This window comes from Protomyctophum bolini (assembly GCF_963924005.1).
Source record: "Protomyctophum bolini genome assembly, chromosome: 15".
Classification (NCBI taxonomy): domain Eukaryota; kingdom Metazoa; phylum Chordata; class Actinopteri; order Myctophiformes; family Myctophidae; genus Protomyctophum; species Protomyctophum bolini.
Genome location: NC_137876.1, coordinates 1,233,243 through 1,244,902, shown reverse-complemented (window position 1 = coordinate 1,244,902; position 11,660 = coordinate 1,233,243). Strand labels below are relative to the sequence as shown.

Genomic DNA, 11,660 nt, shown 5'->3' with positions numbered 1-11,660 from the left:
TTAGCGCTTGGCGTGCGCGCGCTCCAGCCAGCGCCGCACCTCCTTCAGGCTGTAGAAGAACGGGCCCTTGCCGCTCACGTAGGCGATCTTGCGGCGCTGCACCACGCACACACGCCTCGTTGGCCACGCCGTAGGCGGCGTTGGCGTCGTTGTCCATGCAGTCGGCCACCAGGTGGCACTGCGGGCGGCAGCGCCAGGCGCTCGGTGAGGCGGCGCGCGGGCCCGCCACGCGCTCGTCCAGCGTGCGGTGCTTCCGCACGGGCGGCGAAGGAGGAGGAGGAGGAGTCACCGCCGGGGGGCGCCACCTGCAGCGGGAAATATTAACCCATTTAATTGAGTGGAACTGCATATACACGATTTTAGCATCAGAAGTGTTAAAACACTTTGACTGCTATTCACGAGTGTCCAAGAGTTATGTTTTCATTGTTTAATCCACATTTTAATCAGACTTTTTGTAGAATCGAGCTCAAGTCTAAATTAGCCTGGGCACCATTTCATTTCGGTATATGATCCGGCCTGGAGCAGGATGATATGCTTACGTCATGTTGTAGGCAATGGTTTGCCTACAACAAAAAGGAAGCTGTTTGTTGCTTCCTGTTTGATTAAAAGCAATGAAAGCTCTCGTAAGCGAGAGCTTTTATTGAGAGGGATAAAGGAAGTTGTCGCCGCCTGTTCATCCTGTCTGGCGACTACAAAACAATGACTACAACATGACGTAACCACATCATCCGGCCCCAGGCGGGATCATACGGACTTTTGAAACAGAGACCAGGCTTTCCTCCGAGGCGGTGGAAAGCCTGGTGAGGCGAGGTTAAGTCTAAATAGGTTAAAATACTATGTTTTCAGAACTGATTTGCGTCGTAAAGAGAGAGAGAGAGAGAGAGAGACATAGACAACGCACCCAGCCGTCAGACGGGTGCGCCTCGTCGATGTACACCAGCAGGAAGTCGGTGCCGCGTGGCTCCAGTCGCCACCAGGCGGCAGAACGCCGGCCGAACGGAGGTCAGCTGGCCGAGCCGAAGTTCACCACCAGGGGGCGCCCTCGCGACTCGAAGTCCAGCAGGCGGCACTCTGAGGCGCTGGCGCTGCCGAGGAGGACGCCGCCTCCACGCCACGCGCTGCAGCCCGCACCGCCGCCACTAGGGGGCGCCGTGGGCACCCACACCACCTTGGAGTTGGGCGCCTCACCACCCAGCTTCACCTGGAGAGAGAGAGAGAGAGAGAGAGAGAGAGAGGGGGGGAGAGAGGGAGGGAGAGGGAGAGGGAGAGGGGGAGAGAGGGAGAGGGAGAGGGAGAGGGAGAGAGAGAGACAGAGAGAGAGAGAGAGAGAGAGAGAGAGAGAAGAGGAGAGAGAGAGAGAGAGAGAGAGAGAGAGAGAGGGGGAGAGAAAGGGAGACAGAGAGAGAGAGAGAGATAGAGAGACATAGAGAGAGAGTCAGAGAGAAAAATTACAATTCAGGCATTTATCAGACGCTCTTAATCCAGGGTGATTTACAGTAAGCAGCAACAACACATGGTGATACATCATATAATGTAATAACATAATACATCACAGACACATAGAAATAGTCATCTAGGATCATAAGCAAGCTAAGAACCTGATTGCTGAGTGCCAAGCAGGGACTGACCCCCAATCCAACCCTTTGATGCTGAGTGCCAAGCAGGGACTGACCCCCCCAATCCAACCCCTTGATGCTGAGTGCCAAGCAGGGACTGACCCCCCAATCCAACCCTTTGATGCTGAGTGCCAAGCAGGGACTGACCCCCCAATCCAACCCATTGATGCTGAGTGCCAAGCAGGGACTGACCCCCAATCCAACCCTTTGATGCTGAGTGCCAAGCAGGACTGACCCCCCAATCCAACCCATTGATGCTGAGTGCCAAGCAGGGACTGACCCCCCCAATCCAACCCCTTGATGCTGAGTGCCAAGCAGGGACTGACCCCCCAATCCAACCCTTTGATGCTGAGTGCCTAGCAGGGAGGCATTGGGTCCACATTTTGGTCTGACCCGCCGGGGGATCGAACCAGTGTCAGAGTGGACACTCTGACCACAAGGCTGCTGAGCTGGTATTAGACAAACACCAGTAATCACGTTAACTTTATACCACTTGAAGTGAAAAAGTGAAGATATAGAGACTTTACCAGTAAGACGCGCAAACGCGGAAGCGAACGCAGCTCGTACATATTTGGGTTTTGGACGTATAGCTGCTTTGGGGCGCTTATATGGTTATGGCTGAGTCATGGTGACACAAATCACTCAGCTCCATATATGGGCACAAAAGCTGGACAGACAGACAGACACACAGACAGACAGACATGATCTGCTAGGTCTCATAGTAAGTGCTCACTGCGTTCGCAATCACTGCGTTCGCAATCAACTTTCCCAAATCCCAAAGCCGTCCCATTCATTGTCACAGTGAGTACAGCAGCCTGCTGCGGCCCACAGTGTTCCAATCAGCTCCGTCTGGAATGTTATGATTATTATTGTTATTATTATTATTATTATTAGCTTTATTATTATGCCAGCAGCATTACCCGTTGAACTGCACGAATGGAACCAATCGGACCCTTTATCTGGACCAAATGGAATCTTCATCGCATGAATGGAACCAAATGGACCCTTTATCTGGACCAAATGGAATCTTCATCACATGAATGGAACCAAACGGACCCTTTATCACACGCCCACGCGGTTCCATTCATTCTCACTCAGGTCGGGGTGAATGAATGAATGATGAATTTGAACGTTACAGAGAGGATCTGTAGCCCCTTGAGGAGACGCAGGTTTTAGAGGGGAGGGTCATTTAAAACAAGAGACGCAGGTTTTAGAGGAGAGGGTCCTTTAAAAGAAGAGACGCAGGTTTTAGAGGAGAGGGTCCTTTAAAAGAAGAGACGCAGGTTTTAGAGGAGAGGGTCCTTTAAAAGAAGAGACGCAGGTTTTAGAGGAGAGGGTCCTTTAAAAGAAGAGACGCAGGTTTTAGAGGAGAGGGTCCTTTAAAACAAGAGACGCAGGTTTTAGAGGAGAGGGTCCTTTAAAAACAAGAGACGCACCATGTGATTCGGAATCAGCCATAAAGCTCTGTGTCGCATTGTTCTCAAAATCATCCAGATTATTTTCACCGATATTGACGCCGTACTACTAATAATAATAATAATGTGACAGTCAATGGTTTACATTCTACTTTAATTTGTGTACTTTCATCTCTTTCGGGAAATAGAGTATATTATGTATTGATAGATTAAATACTTTAGTAACACGTTGAGTCACGCCTACTGTCTGTCACGAGGTCAGCACATTTTGGCTGTTTTTATACCATTTACAATTTAGGCATTCATCAGACGCTCTTAATCCAGAGCGACTTACATTAAGCAAGAACAAAAAAAGCATGGCAATACATCACATATATAAAATGCATTTATCATGAAACATGCGTAAGCTAAGAACGTAACTAGAACATATCTATGTAATGACACTATATACATATATAATATAAATATTATATATGCTATACTATGCTATACATATGAAGTGCTATGAGTATAATACAATGCAATTGTTGTGCTGTCTCTACATGTCATGCTATAAGTCTTTTTAACCCATTTAGTCCTGATGTCGAAATTTAAATTTAAAGAAAGTCTTCTAAATCATGACACTTTTCTGAAATACATAATTATGTTTCTATATCAGTGGTTCTCAAACAATTTCATGTCAAGGAAACGTTCGCTCTGGAAGAACATATATATTCAAAGATAATCGACCACATTTTCACGATTTTTCAAAATAATAGCAGACCTACAAGTTGCCGCGCTACGAGCTTGTATATGTAGATCTGCTATTTTTCAATAGCTATAAAGTGTATAACACAATGATTAAAACACCAGAATGTGTTTTAAGGCAAACTCCACATGCCTCCACATGCCGGAGGTGAAGTGAAGTCGCATGCCGGTGAAAGACTCCATTTAAAAACAAAAACAAAAGGAGAAAACAGTAGCCTCTACACTACAGCATATGACCTGTATCAAAGTTATATTTATACATATATATACGTCTATTATATATTTATAACGGACGTATATATATATATATATATATACATACATGCCAGCAGTATTAGTTATATGGAACAGGTTGTTTTGGAGTTGTGAATAAGCCCTCGAGGCTACAGGGAAGTCCTGAAAGGGTCAACTCTAAGAGGACTAACAGATGTGTTCCAGTCAGATGGCGCGTTGTAGTGGAATGAGTGGAACTTCGGGGTCGCCTGGAGGTCAGATCAACGGTCCTCCAAGCCAAGCGAGCGCGTCACTGCAGGCTAGCGGCTCAGCGACAGTATTTTACAGACAGACTTAGAGCTCGTTACGTAGACGGCACTAGAATTGCATTTCATGTATAGTCACAGCACTTTACAGTGCACATGTATATTGTATGATATATAATATAGTATAGTATGTATCAGTTGACATACTGTAGATATACTCCACTGTTACGTTCTTATAGTTTATACACGATTCATGATAACTACTTTTTATAAACAGTATGTGATGTATGACATGCTTTTTGTTTTTGCTTAAATGTAAGTCGCTCTGGATCAAGAGCGTCTGATAAATGCATAAATTGTAAATTGTAAATTCTACCCGAGACACGTGTCAAAATGTGGAGAACAGATCTTTGTACAGCGTATAGCAAACATATGTGTGACAAACATATAGCAGGACTTTAATCTTTCAAATCTTAAAGGAGAATTCCATGCTAGAATGCTTTTGTATCTTTCTTTGTAGTCGTTACGTCCCCACCAAAGAGGTTCAGGTGTTATTTTGTGCAAAAGCTCCTTATTGGCTGTTTCCCCCTACCATAAGCCCTCAATGAATTGCATTGCATTGAATGGAAATTGAATGGGGGCTATGGGAGTGTTGTGCTAGTTCGCTTATTTCCATCGAAAGAAGTAGTAAAGTGTGCCGCTTGGGATATTATTTACATTATGAAGAGAGGATATATACAAATTAAATTATAATTTTGAGCGATGGAAATAAGCGAATTAGCACAACACCCCCATAGCCCCATTCAATTCCCATTCAATTCAATGCAATTCATTGAGGGCTTATGGTAGGGGAAACAGCCAATAAGGAGCTTTTGCACAAAATAACACCTGGACCTCTTTGGTGCAGGGGACGTAACGACTACAAAGAAAGGTAAGAAGCAAAAGCACACTCAAAACCCACCTTTTCAAACTGGCTTTCCCTACATAACCCCCCCCCCCCCCACACACACACACACACACACACCCCCTTCTTGTTTGTCCCTCTTTAGATTTTGATTTCTAGTTTTTAACCTTTTTAAACCTTTTTAAATAGTTTTCTAATAAATATGTCTGTACCTCTTTCTGTAAAGCGACTTTGGGTACCCAGAAAAGCGCTATATAAATCGTATATATTATTATTATTATTATAAGAAAGCCTTCTAGTATGGAATTCTCCTTTAAAAAACAAAACAAAAACAAACATACCTGTTTATACGCGTCCAGCAGGAAACTATTCCATATGGACCGCAGGCCGGCCGAGGTCAGCATGCGGTGCCACTGCTGGCCCGTGGCCTGCTGTTGGTGGCACGACGCCTGGTGGCACGGCCCCCCGCCCGCCGCCTGGTGGCACGGCCCCCCCTCGCCGTGGCCCCCGTGGCCCCTGTGGCCCCCGGAGGAGCTCATCAGCGCCACCATGCGCTTGAGCAACAGGACGCTGTCGTAGAGCGCCAGGAACAGGCAGTTGGAGAAGAACCCGGGCAGGATCTGGAGGGTCACCAGGAGGTCCTCGCTGGCCAGCAGACCCATGGTTGGTGGTGGTGTGGACCCCCCGGGACCCCCGGGGAGGGGAGAGGAGATCCTTCTGTATGGTGGGACCCCCGGGAGAGGAGAGGAGATCCTTCTGTATGGTGGGACCCTCGGGGAGGGGAGAGGAGATCCTTCTGTATGGTGGGACCCCCGGACGAGGAGAGGAGAGGAGATCCTTCTGTATGGTGGGACCCCCGGGAGAGGGGAGAGGAGATCCTTCTGTATGGTGGGACCCCCGGGAGAGGAGATCCTTCTGTATGGTGGGACCCCGGGAGGGGAGAGGATGGAGATCCTTTTCTGTCCAGTCAGGAGATCTCCTTCTGTAGAGAGAGTCCTCCTTCCGCCAGGAGGAGGTGATCTGTCAGTGTCCTCCGCTCGCACGGTGCAGGCCGAACGGTTTGCGGAGCAGTCTTGATATCGGACGGTCGCTATAGTTCGTATCCCCGGAACCGGCACGTTAAAATGACCACCGCTGAAGTGCCCTTTGAGCAAGGCATTGAACCTCCTCTACCATGAAATGTTCTATGAGCAGGGCCTGGCTGTAAACAACAAGTTCTTGAGCTTAGTCCAGTTACCCTGCAGGGTAAACATAGTACCCTTCCTTTCCTTTCCAGTCCATACACTGTGAAGAAAACCTCCGGAAGAGGAGAAGGTCTCTGTCAGTCCACCATGCAGAAGATGAGCAGAGTGCCGTTACGCGTCACCATGCATGGCCGTGGGATCTCCGCGTCCGGCGTGAGGGACCTGTCTGTGTCTGGGACGGTGGTCCGGGCTGTGGGACGGTGGTCCGGGCTGTGGGACGGTGGTCAGCGGTGTGTCCGGGATAGGAACCTCCAGACTAACTGAGTCTCGTCTCGGTGATCAGTGAAAGGCTGAATGCTCTCCTGATGCGATGTGGAGAGAACTGAGAGACTCATGAGTCTGTGAGAATTACACACACACTCTCTCTCTCTCTCTGTCTCTCTCTATCCCCCTCCCTCTCTCTGCCTCTCTCTCTATCCCCCTCCCTCTCTCTACCTCTCTCTCTCTTCTGTGTCTCTCTCTCTCTCTCTCTCTCTCTCTCCTCTCTCTCTCTCTCTCTCTCTCTCTCTCTGCCTAAAGACTGGAGCGTAAAGTTCACACAGCCAAAGGCGGCTTGTGCAATCAATGTTTGAGCGTGTGTGTGTGTGTGTGTGTGTGTGTGTGTGTGTGTGTGTGTGTGTGTGTGTCTGTCTGCATGTGTGTGTGTGGGTGGGGGGGGGGGGGGGGCTTTAACCTAAAGCACCATGACGTCAGCATAGTGTTAGAACCCCCCCCGCCCCCCCCCCCCCCCCCCCCCCACACACACACACACACACACACACACACACACACACACACACACAGATTCTTGGTACATTTTTTCAGGAAAGGAGGAAGGATCTGTTTTTTTTTCTCTTTCCCTCTTTCACAGTTTTTCTCTCTTAATGAAACAATGATTCACACACTGTAACCTCCACCAACACACTGTACCACACACTGTACAACACACTGTACACAACACACTGTACACAACACTGTACAATACACTGTACAACACACTGTACAACACACTGTACAACACACTGTACACAACACTGTACAATACACTGTACAACACACTGTACAACACACTGTATAACACACTGTACAACACACTAAACTACACAACACACTACACAACCTATTAACACAACACACTGTACAACACACTACACAACCCTAACACATCAATCATTGTCATGAACGGACTTATAACCATGCCAAATATGGGAGATGACACACAGGAGTAAATGCCAAAAAAAACATGTATTGTTTTTAAACTATAATCAAACAAAGCATACTTTAGGGTTAAAGGGGGGTGTGAGTCATCAGTTGGATCAATAGTGTTGCAGTGCATGTGTGGATGTGTGAAAGTGTAGTGTACGGTACAGTCCTATTCGTCTGTGCCTCAATCTCAAAATGACATTGATGGGTACCTATGGGTATTTATGTTAGACACACCCACAGACACACCCCCAGATTCTCAGCCACACCCACAGGTTTATTTTAATATGTGGAGTGGCTATTCAACCACCAGGTGGCGTCGGCCCATGATGAGCAGAGCTGCATGCACTGAGTCTTAATATGTAGCTTCTAGCAATATGCAGTAAATTTGTACTGTAAACTAAAGTATCAATACTGTAATATTGAAATACATTGAAATACATACTGTTACAAGTCATATTTATTTGAGTAAGCGGTTAGGGTCCATTTGGTTCCATTTCTACACTCTAAAGTTAAATTATCATTGATGTTACAATATAAATATTGGGGGTCCCAGAGATATAAATGCCATTAAATGGGGGTCCATACTCCATAGACTAATGCATGTCAAACTGGGGGTCCTTGAAATTAAACGGGTTGAGAGTCACTGCTATAGCTGTAAAAACCTTCTCTTATGGGGGTCCCTGGCATATCTTTTCAAATGGGGGTCCCTGGCATATCTTTTTCAAATGGGGGTCCCTGGCATATCTCTTCAAATGGGGGTCCCTGGCATATCTTTTCAAATGGGGGTCCCTGGCATATCTCTTCAAATGGGGGATTGGGGGTCCCTGGCATATCTCTTCAAATGGGGGTCCCTGGCATATCTCTTCAAATGGGGGGGTCCCTGGCATATCTCCCCAAACGGGGGTCCCTGGCACACCCCCCCAAATGGGGGGTCCCCGGCACATCCCCCCCAAATGGGGGTCCCCGGCACACCTCCCCAAATGGGGGTCCCCGTCACATCTCCCTCGCTCTCTTCCCCCCCCCTCCCCCCCCCCTCTCTCTCTCTAAATTCAATTCAAATTTAAAGTTCAAATTCCTTGGTTACCTTTCAATTTGCAATACTTTTTTCCTTTTACACAAGCCTGCCTGCCTGCCTGCCTGTCTGTCTGTGGCCTGCCATGCCCTGCAGCTCACGCACAGGGCTACTGTAGAACGCAGTGGTATAAATATATATATATATATATATATTAAATATATAGTAAAACGTAAAAGTAAATATACCTTTAAAAACACACATGACAGCACTCATCAAATAACTTTAAAGAGAAAGAAAAGGACAGAGACAGAGCCTCATTTAAAAACAAAATGCTCATTATGCAATGTGAAATGCCACCTAATCCTTTTCCTTGTCTTTATTATGGGCCAACTTGTGAACGCTGCATGCTTTTATTGTGAAGGGTCTCAGTTCTCACAGCCTGCTTATTTCCACGTGCTGAAAATAGCTGATCGACAAGCTCATAACGTGTTGCGTCCGCAACGCGTTGTGAGCTTGTAGATCAGCCATTTTCAGCATGCAAGCATAACACGTGTACGACGAAGAATAAATCACGCATCACTGCGCTTCTGTGAAGGGAGGGAGATATATTTTGTTGGCTGAACGAGGCGATCATGTTTGGACATCTATGGACAGCTATTTTTCGTGGCACATTATGTTTAATCACAACAACGTCATGTTTAGCCTACTTTACCTCCTGGTCGGGACTGTATGTGTCTGCTGTCTACGTGCATATGTGTTCTGCGCGCTCCAGTCTTTCTGGAGGGAGCGAAATGTAGCGTCTTCTGGATGCATCTAAGCATTAACATTTCAATGGCCGAGGGTCGTTAGAGTCTATTGTTCCGTGTTGTAGTTATCGCACGTCTAATGGTTAGACGTGTGACAACAATGACGCAACAATAATAAGCCTGCAGCCCAGTAGCTATAATATTGCTTAAGGGGGAGAGTTAGTGTGCCGCCTGATTTGACAGAAAGTAACACTATAACTTAATTTCAGTCAAATTACGGGGAGCACTTGGACACATCAAGCGGAGCACCAAAGCTCCGCGACACACAGGTTGGGAAACACTGGCATAGATAGTCAGGGTCTGTCTGCCTGCCTGCCAAATTACAATATTTGCCTCTGAGATGTGGAGTAGAAGCAAAAGCACTGGAAATCGGCAATACTTTAGGCTCTTTGGATGCAAGAGAGTATTTTAATTTGTATTTAATTTTACAGTTCATATTACCCCACCCCCCACGGCGCATTCAACACCTTTAGCTGTGTCCCAAACAATGGTGCCTGTTATTCACTTCAAACTGTGCTCTCCTGTGTTTTTTTTCCTGTGTGTTCACTGAGTCTATATCGAGTTAAAGTTTTCCTTAGTTTTGGGTCAGTTACTGTGCTCAAGTATTCTACTAATGTGTATTCCCTGTTTAGAGCTAAATAGCATTCCATTTTGCTCTGGTTTTGAGTAGATCTGTTCCAGTGTGTGAGATAGCTTTCTTTTTGTTTTCTTATGATTTGGTGTAGCAAATTCAGATTTAAGCTCAGTCTTTGAACAATCTGTTCTGAGGACCCCCTGTTTTTTTCATATGCCATCTGAATTAATTAAAAGCAGGCTCTGTACAGTTTTTAGTAGTATTTGACTATCTCTCCCCAGAGTCCCCACAATGTCTAGCCAAACAGGTTATGTTAATTGTATACAGTAGTCAGCCTACTACAGAGGCTACTGAGAGAGAGAGTAATTTTTTTTAGGGTTTTCAGGAAGGAAAAAAACTGATAGGCCTAAATAGGATTAAACCTTATACTTGTTTTATTACTCTTAAACAGATACAGGCTTTGAGAAAGCATATTCAAAGAGCCTAGTGACAATCAGGGGTAAATATAAACTGTTACTGACTTACTCCTGATGACATCACAAAACCATTGAAAAAATCCTATTTTGGCATGCATGGTAAACCTATTAATTTAAGTTTTTATATTTAAATGATATTAAGAAAGTCACTCACCATTCCACAGTGGTGGAAAGTAAGTGCATTTACTTAAGTACTGTACAATTTTGAGGCATTTGTACTTTACTTTAGTATTCATGAATTCCAATACTTCTACTTCTACTCCACTACATCTCAGAGGCAAATACTGTACTTGTACGCCAAAAAAATGCATTAACCACTTCCTCAGTATAGTAGACTATTTGAAAATAGCGGATCTACAAGCTCACAATATGTCGTCATTTGCCACATTATGAGCTTGTAGATCATGCAAAGTAGCCAGTGAGGGATATGGTGTGAAGCTCTTTCCAACACGTGGTGATGATGACAGTAACTCAGGTCGTCTCGTTGAGTGCATTTAAAAATGGTTTATTTTGCTTGCAGGGGTGGATAAGGCATGACATAAACCGGGTACTTAAACTTTAACTTAAACAATACCTCGTGATGCAAAATAAACAAAGGATAACTCAAAACAACTGAAAACAAACAAAACACGCACGGTTGAAAAACGGTGTGGCTTCCCTGTGACGTTTCCCAAAATCCCTCCTGCCGTGCACCTGTGACGCATACAAGTAGGCTGTGCCTGTGATTGACTGAGCCCGCCTCTGCCCAGGTTGTCATAGCAACTTCACAAGAAATTAACCACAAATAAAATCATCAAATTGGCTACAACATAGCCTATAGTGCTGGTTTGCAATAGTAACTAAAGTTTTAAAATCTGTGTTTTGTACTATACAATTGTATGTATAAGTACAGAACAAAGAAGGTTAGTTTTATCTTTGTTGAAGAGGCTGAGAAATTATGTTTTAGTTTATTTTAAGCCAAGTGTAAAATTTTTGTTGTCTAAGACTAGATAGTTTAATTGCCTAGGCAGGCCTAAAGTTCAATGGATTGTTGTGAATTTGCTACTAAAAGTAACACTAAGAGGTGCCTGCATGGTGGGGGTGGGGAAATGTTTTCACACCTCACAGACCGGGCATATAGGGGGGGGGGGGGTTGAGAGAGTGACTGTGAGACCCCAAAGCAGTAACACACACACACACACACACACACACACACACAC

General features: G+C 45.7%; 1 protein-coding gene across 1 annotated transcript; it reads right to left on the bottom strand.

Annotated features, from left to right (window-relative positions):
- On the bottom strand, positions 1-5,823 carry dio2 (iodothyronine deiodinase 2; the record flags this gene model as incomplete). Its single annotated transcript, XM_080783609.1, is given in 5 exon segments — positions 1-114; positions 116-184; positions 186-305; positions 902-1,201; positions 5,503-5,823. Coding segments are annotated over 5 exon segments (924 nt in total).
- Between the last annotated feature and the right edge of the window lie 5,837 nt (positions 5,824-11,660).